Source organism: Cardiocondyla obscurior, linkage group LG01, assembly GCF_019399895.1.
Source record: "Cardiocondyla obscurior isolate alpha-2009 linkage group LG01, Cobs3.1, whole genome shotgun sequence".
NCBI lineage: Eukaryota > Metazoa > Arthropoda > Insecta > Hymenoptera > Formicidae > Cardiocondyla > Cardiocondyla obscurior.
In genome coordinates this window covers 2089687-2111262 of record NC_091864.1, presented here as the reverse complement: position 1 = coordinate 2111262, position 21576 = coordinate 2089687, and the positions used below count along the sequence as shown (strand labels likewise).

At 36.7% G+C, this 21576-nt stretch overlaps 1 protein-coding gene across 2 annotated transcripts in view; it reads right to left on the bottom strand.

Annotated features, from left to right (window-relative positions):
* Positions 1 to 387: 387 nt before the first annotated feature.
* The window catches only part of LOC139105886 (uncharacterized), a 146377-nt gene continuing 125188 nt past the window's right edge, over positions 388 to 21576 (bottom strand). For both annotated transcript variants that reach the window (XM_070662214.1, XM_070662220.1), the window contains exons 4-6: positions 11528 to 11650; positions 9567 to 9755; positions 388 to 2405 (exon numbers count right to left, since the gene is read on the bottom strand). In XM_070662214.1, the coding sequence (XP_070518315.1) occupies positions 1162 to 2405; positions 9567 to 9755; positions 11528 to 11650 (1556 nt within the window). In that variant the 3' untranslated portion in view covers positions 388 to 1161. The remainder of the gene's footprint in view (positions 2406 to 9566; positions 9756 to 11527; positions 11651 to 21576) is intronic.

Below are 21576 nucleotides of genomic sequence, written 5' to 3'. Positions count from 1 at the left end.
GATAGGAGGTATATTCTCTCGTCGAAAGTCATAAATAGAAAGATAAAATCATAAATGGCACAAACAATTTCGCTCGATATATTACATTATTCTCAAGTAATCCGATATTTTATTTCAAAATTCATTACATTTTATATGTATACTGTAATATTTTATATACATATTAAATGTATTTTAATATGGAACGCGGTTATTTGTTTGTTATTAAAGTGTAATAAATAATCAGAGGCGAGATATTAATTGAGAAAATTAAACGTCAGATTCGCTGCCTGTAAATTTAGCGACATTAAAGCCTGATAACGTCGTCACCGCGACAATACGTCGGAAGGGAACCAATTGAAACAAATGGCTAACTTGATAGATAGACAAGCGGAAGATAGATAGATGAACGGATGAACTAGTTTTTTATTTGAATACTGTACATTGAGTCGATAAGAAATTGTACAAGCGCGACCATGTTTGGCCCACTTCTATGGTTTTGTAACATATCGATTAGCAGGTCCAGGTAGTTATTTGACCTTGGCATGTTACTAGATCTTCGTGTAGGGTATTAAATTCGCGAACTCGTAACATAACGTATTTCGAAGCTAAACCGTCTCATGAGAATTTCCCGTTTAATTAATCCAACTTTGATACATTCTGCCGGCTGCTATCTAAATTGATTATGTCTCGTATCTTTAATTGTCGTTTTTTCTCACGTAGCGTTTTATTGTAACTATATTGTAATAAATAGTTTTTATTTATATATTTCGCTAAGTAAAATTTTATATCTATCTATTCTCAGCAAGTAATATCATTATCTTCTAGAGGGCTTTTTTTAAATAACGTAACGTTACTCTAAAGTCTCAAGCACGTACTACGCAAAAATTTACGTAATATATACATATATATATATTTATTTCATACTGATAGGCGTCTTTAAATATATTCTACTTAAAGTTCGCTACACTTGAATAACTTACAATATTTTCTCGACAAAATACTCGGCACTATTGAGACGTCCCGATCTTCCGACACGCGAGGTGGTGTTAACACGAGTATCCTTTACATTTTTGCAGTAATATATCTTTCTTCTCGCGTTTTATCGATGTACATGGAGTTTGTTGTCGTAATATTTTCTCCGTGCCGAAAAGAAAATCTCCTTACGAGATACTATCGCGATCACTGATAAAGATTCTGCTGGTAAAAATCCTCCATCGTGAACATTCCGTCCGCGTACGGGCTGTGCGCTCTCGTCTTTGCTAGATAAAAACCCCGATACTGCTTATTGACATCCTCGCCCATCAGAACCGCGGGAAATCTAGGCGGGCAAAGACCTAAGAGATAAGCTACGAAACCAGAACAAGGCCAGCCCCAAAAACCGATTTTCGAGTTGATCGACTCGGCGAAATATTCGGCCGATCTGTGATGGTTGCAACCGAATGGATTTCCGTGCTCCCAGCAACCGGGCTGATTAACTCCGCCGTTCATGTAAAAGTCGATGTGGCCGCTAGCTTCGATTTTCCCTTGAATAAAGGCGTTTGTGTGCAACACGTCCACGAATTCGGCGTCGGTAGCGTCAAGCTTTTCGTCTTTATTGACCGTAACGAATAGCGGCATCGCCGGATCGAGACCGGTGATCCTCGGTAGCTTGTACGGTTTTAATGCATTGGCCGCGAAAGCCGGTACATGAGCGCCCAGACTGAAGCCAATCACGTGGATATCCTCAGCACCGTAGTCCCTTAGACGATCGACCAGCTGCGCCAAACAGTCGCCCACGTGAGGCACGTTGTGGACAGCCACAGGGTAACACGGCGCTGTCGCGAGCCGACGCCAATCGAGTGCTATGAGATTGTAGTTCCCTCTATTTAAATACTCCTTTCTAATATCAACCAGGTAGCTTAGCTGCATGTCTGAATTGTATCCGTGCACGATGATCTTAGTAGGCGCCGCTGCGACGAAATTAGTATCGGCAAGATTCGAGCCGGTATCGTTTACGAGTAATTGCTGACCTTCTTCCGGATTATGCTTGGTATAAAGAAAGAACGTCACTTCTTCGTCGGGGCAGGTCTGATTTGTATTTACCAAGCATGGTCCCACGAAGAAATCTCTGTTGATCTGATTATTTTCGGTGTTGCTCACAACGAACGTCTGCACATTCGCGGCTGCGGCGAGCTCGCAGGCTAACAAAAAAATCGCGAGAATCCTCCAGGTTGGTGGACCATCAGCCTGGTTGCTGATCGTCATCTTAGATCCGTCGATAGCTCCACCTTGACCGTGATATCGTGAGACGACACGTCTGCGAATATATCCAGGCGACCGCCTAGCGGGAACTGATCGGCGTAACGACTGGTCGATTGTCGCGGGCGAAACTCCGCGATAGACGAACGGCACGTACTGGACGAGTCTCGACGAGCTTGGAATCCCTAAAGAGCACCGCCACACGCGACGTTTTAACAGGAATGTTTGATAAGTTACGGATCGATGCGCGCGCGCAGAGTGAGTCGCGAAAAGTAAGGGCCGCAATTTTCAGTAAAATGTAGTTAAAACAATTTTTAATCTTACAGCTTGAAGTATAAATTTTAGATTTGCCCAATAAAATATAAAAGTCGCAGGTTAAGAGGCCTTTTTGAAATTTACTTTTATCTCCATAAGATTTTTCGGATGAAAAGTCGTTTATAAACACTTCACAGTTTAGTTATCTTTTCTGAATGAACACTTGTGTTCATAATGATAAACTGATACAAAACAGCGCGGGTTAAAATAAAATATTAAAAGAAGTTTCGGAAAGTATTATTTTATGTAATAAAAAAATATTAATATTTCTATATTTAATATTTGTCGCTTTATTTTACGAGAAAGAATTAATAACGATACATTTATCGATTTAAGAAATTAAATTCTTTTTTTTTTATTTTATTTTCTTTTAAAGAATTATTATATTCTTTTCACGACTCACTTAGTTTGCGAAAACTTAATGCAACTCCACTTAGGTCGAACCGATGATGCGTTAGAGCACACTGAATATTTTACTGGAACTTACAAGCGAGTTGTTTCACAGTCGAAATGATACTGACTGTTGATTTATTATTGATATCTGATACAACACGATAAAATAGTAGCGACGCTCTAATTAGTAAAGTGGTGCAAGTGCGTAGGAGCTCGTGGGTTGATAAATGACCGTGACAATGGCGATGAATCGATAAATATTTAGATGCGAGATTGGCTAGTTAGAATTTATCACTCTGATGAATACGAAAGATAACGCAACAGCATGTGTGTTGTAACGGTATTTGTCTTTCAAAAAACAAATTGAGTATATTCAAGATGTTCGTCTTTCTTTAAATCATTAAAATTTTCGATATATCGGCAGAAATATATTTTATCGTTATGACGCTTTAACGATAGAAGAAAGTCCGGAGATTTTAATGTCGGATTAAAGTAATTAGAAGTTGATTTACAGTACGGACGCGGTAACATGTGCCCTGCATCGCGTGACTCACATCAATGACATCAAAAGCTGCTTTGAATAATGCGCTAACTTCCTATTACGGCTTGAGTCTCGTTCGGAATAATTACCGTGATTGTACTACCAAATATCGTCAAAGCTCGAAATAAGTGCCATTTCCTTACCTGAAAATAAAATATCATCGATCGGCGCGAGGCTCCCCGTGTAGGATCCGCGCGTTTCGGAAGAGCTCGTGAAAGTGTTCGTTACTTCCGTTTCGATAAAGCGTGAGAAGGTGAAATTTCGTTCGAGTTGGCACGTAGCCTACAAACATATCAATAAACTTTCGCGACCGGTCAGGATGTGAATGTTAATCGTGAATCAAAAACACTTTTACAGTCGTTGCCGTTTGTCGATTCAAAGCTGTCCCAATTATGCGTATATTAACGCCTAAATTATCAATATTGCCGATCGTTTGTATTTGCCGGAAACCATTCCACGTTGCGGCCACGTGTATTCGTCATATATAAATTTCGCTCGATATTAGATAAATATTAGAAAGGGCTGAATAAATTTATTCGCGTGTAAACGCGATAGATAGTTACGAAAGACTTGAATATTTTAATTAAATATAAAATCCTACATTTCGGCAGGATTTTATTGAGCCTAGCCGTAAGCGAAACTAGCTTATTTGCATGAGCTAACAAATTAAAAGGGAGGTAAAAAACGCTTTTATTCGTATTTCACGTACAGCTTTCCTACATACCCGACCATTTGTAAAAAGTCTCTAAATATAGATCAGTAGTTTCTTTTCATAATAGAGAGCAAGCATTACATGCATACAAAGGAAAGTCTGTACTTCAACATGTTCCGAAAATATGAATATTTGGATGATAAAATGTGTTTGATATTCGAGTTTATTCCTCTTTTTATTCTTCTTTAATTTTTTGCTTTTAATTAATCGTGGTGGCATCTCATAAACTTAACTCTTTAATCTAATCTCGTCGAGCGTGTCGTTGATTAAATTAAATTATTAATTTCTTTAACAAATATTTTATTCCCGTGGTAGCATAATTGTAAAATAAATCGTAATAATACCTTTTCGATATCGAATTTTAAAAAGTAAACTTACGTATATGAAATAATTAATAACTGCACATTAATATCGTTATGTTGTTACGATTCGTATACAAGCAATTGATAATTAAAATTATTGTGTTTTATCACAATTGCGTCGCGGAATAAAAAAAAAAGGAAAACATCTACAAATGCATATTAATCATAATTAATGCGGTATAAAAGTTTAATGAAACATCATAATTTCAAAATACGAGTTTCAATAATGTCAATAATATTTATGTATTGCATAGTAGCGCTCATTTCAATTTTTCCACGCTTTGCTTAATTACGGTTAAAATTGCAATTACCGTAGATCTCCGTTAATCGTATTATATATACTGAATTTTCAAAGAAAATCGATATTGAGTACAGTCTACCTCAATTTGTGGCGCGCGGCCTATCAGGCAATCATACTGCAATCTCCATTTTAAGAGTGGAATCCGTGTTACATAGACGAACGGTGAAATCAATAGCATAAGCGGAAATACCTAAATTAGCTTATGTGGTTTATACATATATTAGCGATCGAATTCGGTTCATTCGAAAGTACATTGCCCACACTCGAAATAGACATTATATCGTATATAGTTGCAATAATTGCATGAGCGCGGCTTTATCACTCAATGAATTAATCTCGTCGGTTTGTCAGTGAACACAAACGTCATTTTCGATAACGTGTTAATTATAATATCTCGACGTTCATTAATAATAATAATAGCAGTTTAAAAAACTTTAATAATTCTCCGTAATACTCTAATTGATTGCTCGTCTTCGCGTTTTATCATTCCAAACTTTAAGTATTATTAATTAATTATATTATTTTCACAGTTACGTTACATATTTTGTTTTCCCCGTTTCATTCCCGAATATATTCAATTATGAACTGTTTTGTAACTATTTATTATTGAAACGATACGTAAACGAGAGTCGCGCGGAATAGCGAACGAGGTAGCGTATTTTTCTATTTTCTCAGCGAGTCTGAACACCATCGACGAAGTTGTCGAGTCCTTTTTGGACCAAAGCCAAAGCTCCAATGATATATCTTTTACCTCCATTTATTCTACATTTTTCTCTGTATTCCCGAGATAGTAAAATATCAAGAGTGCACATGCATAACTTTTTAGTTAAGATATGAGATATCGACATTTATTTTACAAGAAACTGACGTGGTATCGGCGCATACATCGGTACATGTGTAAATAAGTTCTTTCGCTACTATACTTTCTCTAATTTCCGGAATAGAACATAAATTCCTCTTTGGAAAAAGTTATTTTATCGATAGATTAAACATAAGAAGGAGAGCACAGAAATTAAAAAGCGTTTATGATTGAATATTTGGCTACGCAAACATTGAGGTGCACGATTATAAATTAACGTTTCTTCTGTCAAATCCGTCGTAAGCGCGACTTAGGGCTGTTAGGGTTTACCATATTCGAAACACGTTATTGCAAAAAGTTTCTGTTATGTGCGTCACTAATAAATCTTGCAGTACGCAAGCGAAGGTCGTGTTATCAAGCCGACGCGCTCCATTAAATCGGAGCGACGACGTAGCTAGTGGTCTTCTGCGCTCGTGTAACTTTATCTTTGTGAAGATAACTCCCTATTTTCAGAATTTCGATATAATTGATAGAGTTTTGGCTCTGTTCCAACGATTCAGAATTTTAGATACATTTCGAGTAACGTTTTTTTTTTAACTAAATATATGATACATGACATGATAACACAGAAATACTAATTTTCCACGTTACATCAAAATTAATGACACTTTTGTATAAATCAGGATCGGAGTTCTACATTTTGTTAAATAGAATTCTTGAAAATTTAAACTCAAAAGCAACGTGCAAAGTTTTAAAAATATGTCGCAATTAAGGTTTTTTTTTTTTTTTTTAGATAATTGATTTTCTTCTGAAGTCAATTTAATTTACAATTAAATTAGACGTGATTTAATAAAGCATATTATACTATATAAAACTGAATGCAAAAATTACTATTTATATAAAGTTAGATTTAGAACGGAATAAGAGCGAAATAATTTTGAATGAATTTACCTGGACGAGTGTGATTGACACCGAATCAATTTAATGAAGTAAATTGTTCATTCGCACTCGTCCGCGCTTGTTTGCTTAGACTCGATGCTTAACACGTATTTGAGCGCGGCATCGCCGATAGTCTGCACGTCAATAATCTGCCGAAACGTATCACTTAACGCATTGGCTCGTATTGCCCGTGTGCAAAGCCGAGCGCGCGGAGACAGACGTTGTTCCATTAGTCAGCCAAAAGGGCGCGTTTCTCCGGGAATTAATTATCCGTCGTGCTCGTCTGCCATTTGTTTCGGATAATCGAATTTCCAGTGCGCGGCATTGCGCGCGCGACGCCCGCCCCCCAGTCAGAGTGGCAGAGATAGAATCCCAACTCTCGTATATTAAACTAATTTAAACGCGAGCGTGCGAGCACCACTCTCGTTCTCGTTCCCTTCCTTCGCCTCTCCCACGCGACCTTTCTCTTTCTCGCAGTTAGTAATAGCAATAAACAAACAGGAACGAACAAGCCGCGAGGCACGCGTTATTTGCTATCGATTACCGTGGGGCCAAAAAACAACAGCGATACATCGATGGAATTGCGGCAAACAGCGCGATACCGTGCGCTAGAAATGCTAGCCGATTGAAATCACAGAAAGCCAAACGATATTATAAAACGAGCGCGAGTGGACCGAACGGTAGTATGGCGATCGATCGCTTAATGAAAACACCAACGTGCGTTTTGTTCAGCGTTTGCCCTCTCCCACTTCTCTCTCTTTCTCTTTTTCTCTCTCTCTCTCTCTCCTTTTTTTTATTTTTTTTTTTCATCTGTTTCCGTTCTCTAATTTCGTTGTACCGTCGCAGCCGCCGATATGCAATAGCAGTTACGCGTAAATAAATAACGGATGCCGTTGTAAGCGGCGGAATATCGCAATGGTCTATCGATCATCTCGCTGCTTAATTATAGCAGCGAGTGGGATTCAATCGCGACGATGGCTCCTGATTAATTTAGCGCCGACCGCAGATATTTAGGCTGGCTTTGTTCTGAATTGAAAGGTCGCGAGTTCGAGTAACGATGTCACGAATTCACCTCATGAGATGTTTGTCCTCATTACGTGTTTTATTTATACGTGTACGCCTGAAGGCTCGCGTAAAGATGAAGAAGGCCTGCCTTCGTTAAAAGAGCAATCTTATGCAGTAGAAAAAAGAAAAAAAAATTAAAATAAAAAATAATAATAAAAAACTCTAGAATATTAAACTCGAGTAGAAAGGTAAAGTGTCGGTAAAACAATCAAGTCACAATTTACGCGATTAAATTCTTCTTGTGAAAAGGCATTGTTCAAATATGAATCACAAAGGAGAAAAATTTCACCGTTACAGCGATGTAATTTCAAAAAGTTTACGAGAGCATCTACTCGTGTAAATGACGAGGTCGACAAAGCGATCGCGAGTAACCGCGACTGTTATTTAACTTCTCGTTCATAAATAAATGTAATTCTCAATCGCGAATGACGTATGATTGACGGATCGCCGAGTGTCTCTGTCAAATCTAATTAAATTAATTAATTAGAATCGTCGTCATGAAACGAGATGACGTGGAGAAGTGCGAGGTAAACCGGTATGCAATCAAATGAAAAGTAAACACTACACATGGAGTGTCCGAATGAGATCAGCATAATCGAGTATCAGCACGCGATACGAAATGACGGTGCATGATTATGTAATATTTCGTAATTGTAATAATATTGTAATAATTCTGAATCCGGGTCATTATTATATGTAATTCACTAATCCACAAACACATTGATAGATAAACATATATTATGTATTAATTAATGCGTAATACGCTCAAGAATTTAGATCCGCGTCGCTTTATATGTTTGCGAGCTAATATGGAATTAGGAAATCAATGGATCACATCCCGGTGAAATCTTTCTTTCATTTCTTTATGAAAAATCGATATTGATATCTGATTCGTGATTAATTAGGCTCACATTGATGTATTATTTTTCGAAAAAAAAGAAATATGTTGTCAGGTGCGCAATACTTTGTATTAAACTGATCAATGGTACAATGCACTGGCCGGCGTTTATGACCTCTTTTCTGCATAATGATGTGAGACATAATGGTGCTCTGATGTGCACATACACAGCGCCTGCGATAGTATAAATAAATGAATATTTTATACCGTAATCGCGAACGCGTGCGTCCTTTGATCATTGGCTCGACCCGTGCAGGGCACAACTTTGTAGCAAATCGGCTAAATGCGCTTGCTAACATATTCAGATGAAAATTAATTAATTTTCATAACTATTAATGTAATCCGTGCCACGTAAACTGAATTTTCATAATTAAATATTTTATATGAAAATAAATATACACGTAACACGATTGTATATAATTTAACTTTAAAATTCATAACCGTTTAGCGAAAATAGTTTGCAGATTATTTTGTAAATGTTCAAACTCAGTTACTTGAATTACTCGTGTTTTATTATTAAAGATAGCTCACTGAGAGAAAAGAAGTTACTCGTATATAAAAAATTAATTTAAAATACATTTACGCGTATATGAATATTTCGTTTTTTTTTCTTTTTTTTTTAAATTTTTGAAGTTGATTATTTTATCGCGGTAATCATTACATTTCTCAAAATTGATGCACGCAATATCCGTATTAAACGTAAAAAAGTCTTTTAGTATTTTGCAATTAATAACAATCATCGACATTGGTCATTCGCGTAACAAAAATTATTTTTACATCTTTTAACGCGATCGTATCGTTAAGTACAGTTATTTAGAGATTTTAGAGTAATAAAGTTACGCAATCCGTTGCGAGAGGGAAAGTATCCTCGTGTTTTGAAGCAATAGTACGTAAAGTAAAACCACAAAGAAAACGAACTGGCTAACCGTAGCAAGGTTGCATCGGCTACGAGCGGTTGCAACGACAGCGACAACGACGCGAATCGATCGTGTACGTGTAAGGGAGGTTTTTTGTGACTCACATGGGAAGCTGACTGGGGGATGAGACTGAGCATTGTGCGCGTTATGGGGGTGCCTCGGGGTAGGAACACGCTGCCTGCAAAAGCAGAGAACCGCCGCCGTAACCAGGCCGCCCATGCTGAGTATCAGAAAAACAAGGGCGACGGCGAACCAAGTAGTCTGCATGCCTAGGATCGTCGATGTCTCGGAATCTAAAGTTGCAATGAAAAGAGATTAATTAGAAAATTGTAAAATTAAAGTTGTTCCTTAACATTGCTTGAAGTATATACGTATATACTGTTCCAATTTTCATTAACTTTTATTAAAAGAGAATCTTATAATAAACGATATTGTATAAAGACTGCATAAAGACGATTAAAAAAGAAAAGAAAAAAAAAAGAAATCGTGGGGCAAACTTCTTGTAGAAGCGCAAAAATGCCTGATAATTAAACGTATTTAAAAATTTGACGTGACACACGTGTACTTTCGTCGAATCAGGAAATCGATATTGTAACATGTACTTCACGTTTTACCGTTATAGGCCACGATATCCGTAAATAACGCGAGTAATAAAAAACTTTACGGCCAACATTAATTTTTGAACGAATCGATGATCGTTACGATAATGGTAAAGTAAACGGTAGTGGTTGCTTGCAACGTACGATGCATAAAGTAATAGAGGAAACTATACATACATAAATAATGAACCACGTGAAAATTTTCAGAATTGTTACGAAATTGTAGCGAAGTTGTTACACTACACCTTTTAATATAACTGCATGGTATTTAAAAAATTATTTGATATCCAAATGCATTTTTTCATACGTCGTGTACGTGATATTGCTCGTTGTGTGATCGCGAAATAGTAGAAATTAATTGTTTGTTAATTGAAATCGGAAATTATAACAGGAATATGGGATATTAACAAAATATCAGTAGAATATGCTAAATTCCTGCGAGCCCAAGCATTATGCGACAAGTTAGTAATTTACTCCACCGTTATTGCGAGTTACTCTTGGATATGTAATGAATACGTGGCAATTAGTCTCTTCAGATGTCGACGCACGCGTACTTTCAATCATTAACATAAATGTTATGTAAATTTGGCTCGCACGTATTTGTAACCATTTCCCACGAAATAGTAACGAATTTCACGCACAGGCAAAAGCCGGGAAAATCATTACGTTCTAAAACATTTGACGAATCATCGGGGGTGTGGCCGTAATTATTGGGAAAATAAAAAAAAAGTATATATAGAAGCTCTGAGTTTATTTATAATTGGAGAAATTAAATCTGGGTTTTCCACAAATTACGCGAAATTTAATAAGTAATATTATTACCCACATACAACACTCGCATATCATATTTTATAAAACTTCTGTATGCTTTTATACTCGTGAGCTCGCATGAATTATACATCACATTTATAGACTACGCAAATTTATCTCATTTCAACCGTTTTATTACGATTTAATTTATTTACAGTTAACTTTTGCCGGTAAAATATTTTTCTAATTTACACTTTTTGCTTTTATTATCTTTTTGATATTCGAACGCATGACTAACTCTACTAAGTCATACGAGATTATATCTTCGCGATCTAAATTACTTTGCTCATTAAATATAGCGTGTCTCAAAAAATACAAATAGTTACTTGATGCATCGTACAGCTTGATGACGACCATATTGATTTCATGTTAACTACCACATTATTATCGTCTGCAGTGTTAATTACTAACGTTCAAAATAATAGTTTACAACGTAATCAACGACGTTTCAAAGAGAAAAGGAGAGTATACAATTTTTAATATTTTTCTGGTATTTTAATTTTAAATAATTTCAACAAAAATAAAGTCCAAGACCCAAGTTTAGAACTTACATTACATTATTTTGCGTTTAAAACTATTAAAAATCAGGTTTACGGAATAATAAAGGTTTAGGGAATAAAAAAAGGTGTAGGGAATAACAAACTTGTAAAACTTACTGGCACAAAGGGTGGAAGTAGCCTCGTCAGATCCATCGCCACAATGATTCACGCCATCACAAAGGAGATCCGTCTCGATGCAAAATTCATTCTGAGTGCATCGAAAGTCTTTGCAAGTGTGCTCTGGAAAAAATAATACAGAATAATTTGTTATGCGAGCTAAACATATTTTTATAACTTAATAATTTTTATTTATATCTACACTTAAAAAAAGAAAAAAAAAATACACGAGACGTGCGAGAGTTCAATTACCGCAGGACATTAAAGTCTACCTACAAGTCATGATATACTTTCTTTACATGTATAGCCATTGTATGTACTACATGCGCGAATGACCTCGTCGAAGGGTGTACACCTCTCGCGCTCGACGCGAGTTTTCTTCTGTGGGCGATGAAGCTCAATGACAGGCTATTTTGAGAATACACAAGCCCTTTTCATATGTAGCCTTTCGCGTAATTTTTCACGAGGCAGACATGACGTTATATACGAGATTATTCTTTGAAAATAATATATTCGCTTCGTAACAAAAATTTTAAAGGAGACAACTCCATACGACTTTGAAAACAACAACGTAGCACTACGTTTATAAAAGCGTAATTTAATTTAATGTCTAATTTATATGAATATCTCAAATATCTCAGGAGAGGCGTATCAATTGCATTTAAACGCACTTAAATCGAGCGTAACAAGTCTAAATCACTTTAATTTGCACGTTATTGATAGCTTTATTAACGAATATTCATGCATATTGAATAGCGCTTATAAAGAACAAATTTAATGAGATGTCTGATGAGATTGCCGGATGATACGATTAATTAATGCTAACGCTCAATTTGAATATCGGTCATCTATTAGATTACAGACCATCGCATTATTTAACATAAAATTACTGGAAATCAAAATTGTACCATCTTAATCCGCGAGGAAATTAGCCCTCGGCTAAGTGTAGGTGTAAAAGCAACCTGTTCGATTTAATTATAACGATAAGTTCGAAGACACACTCGATATAAAGGTATTCACGCGCACGCGATTCAATTATGGGGATCACTCGAAGCCCGAGTTCGGCATTAAGCTAATGGCTTTGACAATTTTACTCTTTTACTAATGAAATCTTGAGTTTCAATAAACGTTTTGTGCAACGTACGCGCATACCGCAAACTGCAAATTAAATTGTTTGCCATCAGGTGTCGAAATACCAAAGAGCGTTAAAATTTATTTCTTGATATTTTTGTAACCAAAAAAAAAAATTTATTAGTCGTCATAAATTGACCCTTTGTGCAAATTCATTATTTTATTATTATTAATATTAATTTTCATTATTGATGATATTATTGCTAATATTATACAATTGTTAATTTCGATATTATAAAATTGATAAAATATGTATTTTGCTTTAATCTTGCAATAATATAGAATTAATGAAACTGTTTCAAACATAAAGCAGTTTCATATTTTATAATAACGCTACTTTGAATATTTGATATTTACGCGTTAAAACAATTTTCAATCACGCGGAAAGAGCATTTCTGACGCATTCTCGGACATCGAACCGCCGTAATTCTTGAAGCATCTGGTCTAATTACGGTTCAAGCGGTGGAATGCAAGTAATAACGAGCGATAAGTTTTACCGATCGTGAAAAAGCTCACGGTGGGCAGCGAAGACAGCGATTTTCCGCGTTTGCCCGCCGGCAATTATAACTCTTCGAGGGCTTCCGCACTCGTGGTGAAGGTAATAAAAGGATTGACGACAATTCGAAGGGATAGGGCGCGCGGCAAAAAGGCACACGGATGGCCGTATGTAATTTTACGTAATTTAACAGTCGAGACTTCTTCCTTTTTACCCAAACTTTCGTGATTCACTGCCGTTCGCGGAGTTTTTTTTATTAAGGCTCTGAGAAAATAAAGACTCGGGAATAACAGCATTTAGCCGTAAGACAGTGGTAGGCATTCATTTAGCTCGATAGGCTACGTACAGAATTTTTATACGACCACTCGCAGATAAAGTAAATAATATTATAAATGCTGTAATAATTACTTCGACAATCACTTTCGTGCGTGACGTTATAAGAGAGAAAGAGAGAGAGAAAAGGCTGAAGGAAGATGGCATCAACGACTGTATGTACGGATACCCGCGACAGAGTCAATGTTTAACCTCTCGGATTGGCCAATCATTTAACGTTGGACGGTAGACACCGTATACACGCTCAAATATGCTCAATATGCCATCGAAATTAACAGTCGTGGCTAAGCAAACGGATGCGCAGTCACGCCGCACCACTGATGTGCAGTAATACCAAGTGTTATGCACATTGACACGCGCGTGTATTCGCATTTGCACAAGGCTTATAGGCTCGGTAGGTTCACGCATGCATATACTGAGAATGGGAATGCACGTGGCAGCTATGAAATTTGCTCGCAATCCGTCCATTCTCACGGGGAGTAGAAGAATGTAGAAGTTTTTATCGGCGAGCGAACGATATTTCAGTATATTCTTGAAAAAACTGCGTAACTGGCAGTCTGTTTTAATTACGTAGTTACAATATATCTAATTATTAACGCGTGTATACTCTATTTAAATTTGAAACTGGGGAAAAAGAAGATACAATCAAATAAAATTAATAAAAATTTTCTGCAAGCGATATGTATGTACATATATATATTTTTTTTTCTTTTTCGACTTTATTTAAATGTACATGAGTGCGTTTGATATGCTGAAATGAAACCATTGAATTAATTATGTTGTAAAATAAAAAGATAAAAAATATTAAAGGTAATTTCCGTATCGGGCTGTTAAAACTGAAGTAAAATTTACATCTCGCTTGCAGGGAGGACCTCATTAAACTCTGTCGTGAGATATAATACTCGCACGCGAAAGCACATGAAGGTGGCACGCTAACTTATACCGAAAAAGACTCCTGTAATCTTTTGAAAGACATGCAATTTCGCAATCTGTGACGTACACTTGGGATTTTGTTGTCCGTAGATTATAAAAGACGAACATATAGCTTCTACTTGAGTAAAAATCTTTAAACGTCTTTTAAGTACAACTTTGCAGGTTGAAAACATTTTTTTTTATTTAAAATACAATGTCTTAGGTAAAAAAAAAAAAAGAAAAACGCAATGTCTCAATATCTAATACTCAAATCAACTTTCTTTTTCTGGTCGATTATGTTTCATTTGCTGTTAAGCATTTTACGGAACTAGCCTTGCATTATGAACGTTTTCGTGTTTTGCCAGTTCCATTAGTAAGAGTGACGCTAGTAGACGATTTCGTTTGCACGTGCTGCATATGCAAGTCGATCTTTTTTTGCACTTTACGTGCAAGCTTGTCGTCAGATTTGAAGCAGAATGTTACATTCGACGTTGACGGTACGACCCGAGTTAAAATTGTAAAACTAATGGACCGTAATTCTCAGTTAAAAGATAAACAGTTATTTTCCAAGACAACAGCTACAAATGAATAAATAAAAGATTACTATCATGTCACGTCATTAGAAAACATTAATTTAGATTGCGTTAGAAATAAAAATAAAAAAACCCATCATTTCACTCTTTAACGTTGCGCTCGCCGTTTTGCTTATATGTATAATTTAATCTGCGTGACAATCCGCTCGCAAGATTGAAGTCAAAGATCGCGTGAGAAAGGTTGTATGTTGCTGTTAAGCTAAGCGATTCACGCTTACGGGTAATGACGCCGATGACGATGTTAAAGACGATAATAACAATAATCCCAAGATCCCGTTACTAGAAATAGTGGTGCATTTCATTAAGATAGATGAGTTCGATGTTACGCTAATTTATCTTCTGCTCAAAATACCTAGTTTGCAAAATATTAAAAAAAAACAAAATTTTAAGAATAGTAAGGTTTATTACATTTTTTTTTTAATACGTTTTTATATACGATATGTAAATAATTGATACATGTAATTGATTAATTAAAAATTGATCAGAAAGTAGCGTGTTCGTTGCGCAGTAGTATAGGTAGACGTATACACCGTCGTAATACAGTACGCTGGCGTTATCTTTCAATCATCGCTCTATTTACATATGATTAATGCATGATGCTTAAAAAACTATTACAGCATTTTATAAGTCCGATGACTTTGCGACACCACATTTTACTCGTATACATAATGCATTAACTACTTTAGCATGGAATTTTTTTTTTTTCTTAACTGACAAAAAATTATTTTAATAAATCACTTTCCGTCGTAGTTAAGAAAATAAATTGCCAGAGATTTATTCAAATAACAAACAACCCCGATAGAAATAAAGCGTCCACGTGGAAAATCGGTATCGAACATCCCTGCATCATGTAACAACAAATCGTTTTAAACGTGGCATAATAATTTTCCTGCGCGCATTCAATTAATTTTTATAAAATATTTTTCACACATTGTTTAACACGTTTTAACATCGTATCTCATCATGTAAATTTTTCCCTGTAAAAATATTTGTCGGTAATCTTTTTAACCTGAATATTTTTCGTTGGTACGCACGTCCGATTGAAAAACAAGTTAGGAAGAAAAGGAAAAAAAAAAAAATATGGAATACCGGTAATGGACGCCGAAGCGCATTTGCGTTCGAATGCATGCCTATTAATTTCGCAACGACGTGTAATCGCGCGTTCCATGGACGTAAAATCCATTCCGGCGTTGGGTGCCGACCGGGAGTCGGCGGTTTCGGATTACAAATACGCCTCGTCTCGTACCTCGCCGTTCTGCGCAACGAGCTTTGCTGGGGTAGTTCACGTTACGGAAGCATCATGCAAATGCATAAACACATTATTTGCTTATGCCGCTGGGGCGAAATTCGTGGCTTGCGAAAGTTCGTGGAGACGGTAAAGGGTGAGGAACAATGAGAGACAGAGAAGAAAACAGAGAGATTACAGTAGCAAGCGTAATATAAACAATAAAGGCTAAATAATTATATTTTTTAATTCTATTATTTACATAGTATTTAATAAAAAAAAAAGATTTTCAAAAACGTCTGTTAATTAATATAGTACGCAATAGAATTTTCTTTTTATAATTATTATCTTTCGCAAAGAATTACATATTTTCTTATGCCGATAAATAATTTTCATTTGAATCAAAATTAAAATATAGAGAGCCCGTTTTAAATTACATAAAAATATTTTATTACCTAGGCAAGTTATTTAAATATATAATAATTAGAGCCATTAATATCCGGCGTAATTGGCCTTTTCGAAACTAAATATAGTTATGTTACCGAACCACCACTAAGAAACCACGACAAAGATATTGTATAACGTAGGGCGGAGGGTGGAGGGTGCCCGTGGAACATGAATGTGTACAGAAAACATGCGTGTGTGCGACGTGTGTGGGAACCATCCGCATGGAAATCGGCTTCCTTCTGCCCATCCTAATTCCTCGTTCAATCTCGTGCACGATCACCTCAAGCAATGCGTGCATGCTCACGCTAGCGTGAATACAAGGGAGAGCACCCTTGGTGCACGCGCGGCTGCACTACATACACGTGCCCGTGGTGTTTATTTCACCATCGTTTCCCTCCTCTCTCACTAATTCCCTGCCTTCATCCTATTACCGCCATAAGAAGCATACCATCGTAAACTTCGTGTTGTCAAACGCTCTTCCTTTTACGAGCGTTAAAACGCATCGTGAATTCTCGATCGAATAATCCCAAGGCATACCTCGTAATAGTATTACAAGACGCGAACTTGAACGACAAGGCCGGGCGGGATCGAATCTCTTAAGGTTCGAGAAGCTCGCATGAAGAGCTCGCCTTAAAGGCGCGAGCGTGCTAATGAATTTCCTTTCCACGCCGGTCGCCTCGAAATTGCTCGTTTGCATCGCCTATTACAGGCTGCTCCCGTTAAAGTTCACCGCCGTAATCGATTTCAAAACAGTAATTAAGTATTAATGCGATAAAATTGATTTTAGCGCGATAATCGCTTAAAATTTTATATGGCGATTGTGCAATTTTTTACGAAATAATAATTGATAAAAAATGAGAAAGCTTATTGTAGAGATAATCAATTTTGCAGTTTAATATTTTGTGTGTTCTATAATTATTTAATTTTCTTATATGACGAAAAACGATTTAATGCAACATAGTTTTTTCTTTTTTTTTTTATTCGATTTATGTATGTCTTGCTTATCGAGTGCTTGTATAGTTTGTTACGTTTAATCTCGCTATATAACGCTCAGGTTTGAGAAGTATAAATTCTGTCATAAAACTTTTCTTTGAGTGAGCTTACTCATTTTTTTTTTTCGGCTGTTATCTCGAAGATGACGCTTGAAACTGTCACTCACGAACCAAGGGTGTCGTTGCAAGGAAACGTAAATATTACAAGAATCGCTCTCACGAAAATGCTTGGAGAAACAATGCGGAATAGCTTTCGGATGGGCGGGCAAAAGTCAATAACGTAGTTGGGTGCAGTCGTAAAAGAGAGAAAGAAAGAGAACCGTCGTTTCAAGTGAATCGTGTACTTTTCTCCACGAAGGCCATAGCTTTAGTCGGGGGGGCCCCGCATAAACCTGTACGAGCTGGCTTCATTCATAAAATGCATCGCGTGTCTGTAACGTTACATGTGATAGGGCGCTCCCGGTGCAACGAATTGCGAGGTGCAACAACCGTGAACCGGCAGTCCGGGGGTTAATGTCCGCGGATGATTGAACGTGTCTGACATCTTGCGCTTCCACGCTTGCGTCTAAAATAAAGGGTGTGTCAAACGCAGGCTTTATACGAGAACATTTGCATTTAACTAACGTTAGTAGGCATCGTGAGCTTAATAATAATTCAGAATTAATTGCGGTAAATTATTAGTACTTGACGTATAATTATATGTCGTTATATTAGGATTACTTAATTCTGTTGCTGCAGAAAATTTAATATATGTTGAATCTAACGTATGGATATTATATTACTAGATATTACAAATCGCGCGTTATTTACTCTCGATTTTTTTTTTTCACGTTAAAGAGAATTGTTTTATATTTAATGATTTTCGGTAATACGTATTATACGTGTAATACTTTTTTTTTTAAGTAGGGTACTATACATATAATAAGCTTGTTTCTCGTACGTTAATCTACTACTTTTATTCCGCAACCGTTCTTTGCTGTCTTATAAAATAATTCTTCTTCTGTTGGCCGGCTTTCTTCTAATATCGACCCTCACTCGTTAATCCTTGATAGTGGTGATACCCGATATTACCTCTGTTTCACATCGGGTTACCATAGTACGTATTTTATATGATACTTTAATCACCTTTCGTTTTTTATTTAATTACAATTTAATTTAAATATACATTCGGACAATAATTATATTAATTTTTTAAAGCTAATTACGGAAACTATAAATGATTGCTGTAGTCGACTAACACCGCGGCGTATTTATCGATTATAAATTTATGATACATTAAATTGAATCAGCGTATCTATATTGCGAGACGTACAAGGGGAGCGCGGGGGGAGGACAGGTAGGGAGGTAGGTGGTGGGGATGCGAGCGGTAGGCGGCTAGCGGTGAGCTCGAGCCGCCTACCGCTCGCACGTACGTGACTTCCCCCACCCATACACACTCATCCGGCACAGGTAGACCACGCAGCACGTATAGTTAAAAGAGCACGCGGTCGCACCGGAAGTGAGGTGATAATTCGTTCTACGGAGACGTATCCCGGCACGAATTGCATCTTCCACCCTTCTCTTCATACGGAGAATACGGGCGAACAGTTCCCGTCCCTTTAAAGTAAGTCCAATCCCCATTTAAGTGTTATACGCGTTAAGTAGCTACGCATATCACCGGAGCAGGGCTTTAACTCGTCGTACGATCGCTGTAGACCCTCTTCGGGTCAAGCTCCGAGCAATCCGAATCGGTATATAAATTCCATTGTGCGACGCGTAAAGGTGTGAAGCGGGCGAGATTGAGCAGCGGTCGCGACACAAAACATCGCGTAATATACACGTGATAACCTTGAGCGCTCTGGCTGCCGGTCGAGCACGCGGTTAGGACACACCGAGAAATATCGTCATTTTAATAATCTTTGGTCTCGTTCCTGTTTCAGATGAGGAGAAGCCGAAGTACCGCGTGCCATTCGAGACATTCTGAGAGGAGGAGGAGGCCTCGGAAAGGCATCGGGCGTCGCCGGAGCAGCTCCACGGTAAGAATTATTTCTATTATTTCTCTGATAATAATTTTTCAATGAATATTAATGTGAACGCTCCTACAATTTAATATTCATTTTTGTGTTACAGGATCTTGGTGTGCTCTACATCCCCGACATCCTGAGAGGAGGAGGAGGCCTCGGAAAGGCATCGGGCGTCGACGCAACAACTCGAAGGTAAAAATCACTTTGCCTTTACGTAAAATTAATAAAACGCGTAAAGAATTTTTTTTTCTTAACTGATTTAATTTATACATTGTCACTAATTTCCATTTGGTATTTTTTTTCTGTTGCAGATATTACCGCGCCGTTATCGCCGATATAAGTATTTATACGAACCGCAGCCAGTTCGTCGGTCGTTCGGGGCTGCCGACAGTTACCGGGCGTTTTTTTACGATTATTTTCTATTCGGGAGTGTCGAAAAATTTGTCAAGTAATTTTCGCGATTGTAGCTTCACCCGGACGCGTTCGCGAGTTTCCAGTGCGCGGAAGGAGGGCTCGTCACGTCCCATCTGAGAGGAGGAGGAGGCCTCGGGGAGGCTCCTGCTTCAGCGGAGCAACCCAAGGGTGAGAATCATTTTTATTTACATAGCATTAAAAGTTTTTGTTATTTATCGTGCTTGCTTTGTTATCTTGCTATTAATTAAAAATAATAGAATTAAATAATTAGTAGAGAAAAATGTTAAATTTTACAAAGGCTTAATCTTTTACAAATCTTTCTTTTAATTAATAATAGATAAGTTTGTTTTTAATTATACAAGTTGAAAATTTATTAGAGTCACGCAAATATAATTTTTTTTTTTTTTAATAATGAACAATATGTTAAACGTTTTTTTTATAAATTTTTTATTTTTATGTTACAGATTATCGTCATGCAAACTCCGCTGCTGCGCATCGAACCGGTGAGTCGACATTATTTTTTTCCATGCATGCGTTACGATTTTATACGTTTCGTCATAGGAAAATGCGCATAATTAAATACACATAATTAAATAAAAATAATAAAAATTAATTAAACATATAGAAACGTTAAATAAAATTAATTTAAAAAGATTACTTAATAGAGGGACGATTAAGTAGCACTATAATGATTGTCTTCATATCGTTAATCCGTTTTACTCGTAATGAAAATATCTACAAACCGCAGTTCCGTGTAAATTTTATATCAATGTCGCTCACGAGATGAACTCGGATCGACTTTAATGTGCAGATTAAGCGGACGAACCGAAATCCTACGGATAATCCTACCGAGACATAGTCAATTAAATCGAAGTGAGGACCGGTAAAGCTAAAGATCTCTATTAGAATCCTTGGAATCGCTCTTTCGAATTCGAACGTTGGGCGTCGTATTGGTGCAGGCAATTTCGTTTCGTTTTGTTTCACAGTTTCTTCCGCATTCCGACAATATTTATTGTTAAAACAAAAAAAATTACCTCTACCATAGGATTGATTTGTTTTACACCCATCCTGACCTTTACAAAGCTATTGAATCCACAGCTTTAGCTTTACTCGCAAAAATAAACGCGAACGATTTTCTGCAGAGATTACACAGATTTTGAAGGTATTAAAGGTTTCAGGCTCAATTTATACAGACTCATTTTATTTAAAAATATATCTAATCGTGTTTTTTTTTATTATTTTACAAAAGGATAAAAAGTATTAATTTAATATTTACTTAATTTTTCTTTCTTTACAATTTCCCTGGTTTGACGCAAAAAAATATAACTAAGTTATATTTTACGCGATTTATATGTATAAATTGGGCCACGTACGTTTAATAACACCTTCGCGAATACTCTAATGCTTTATTCTGCTAACATAAACAACAATTCTCTTCGATATCTGTGCACTTGTAAACCGCGAAACGTGGAATGGTAGAGTGTATCGTTGATTAAATTTCAT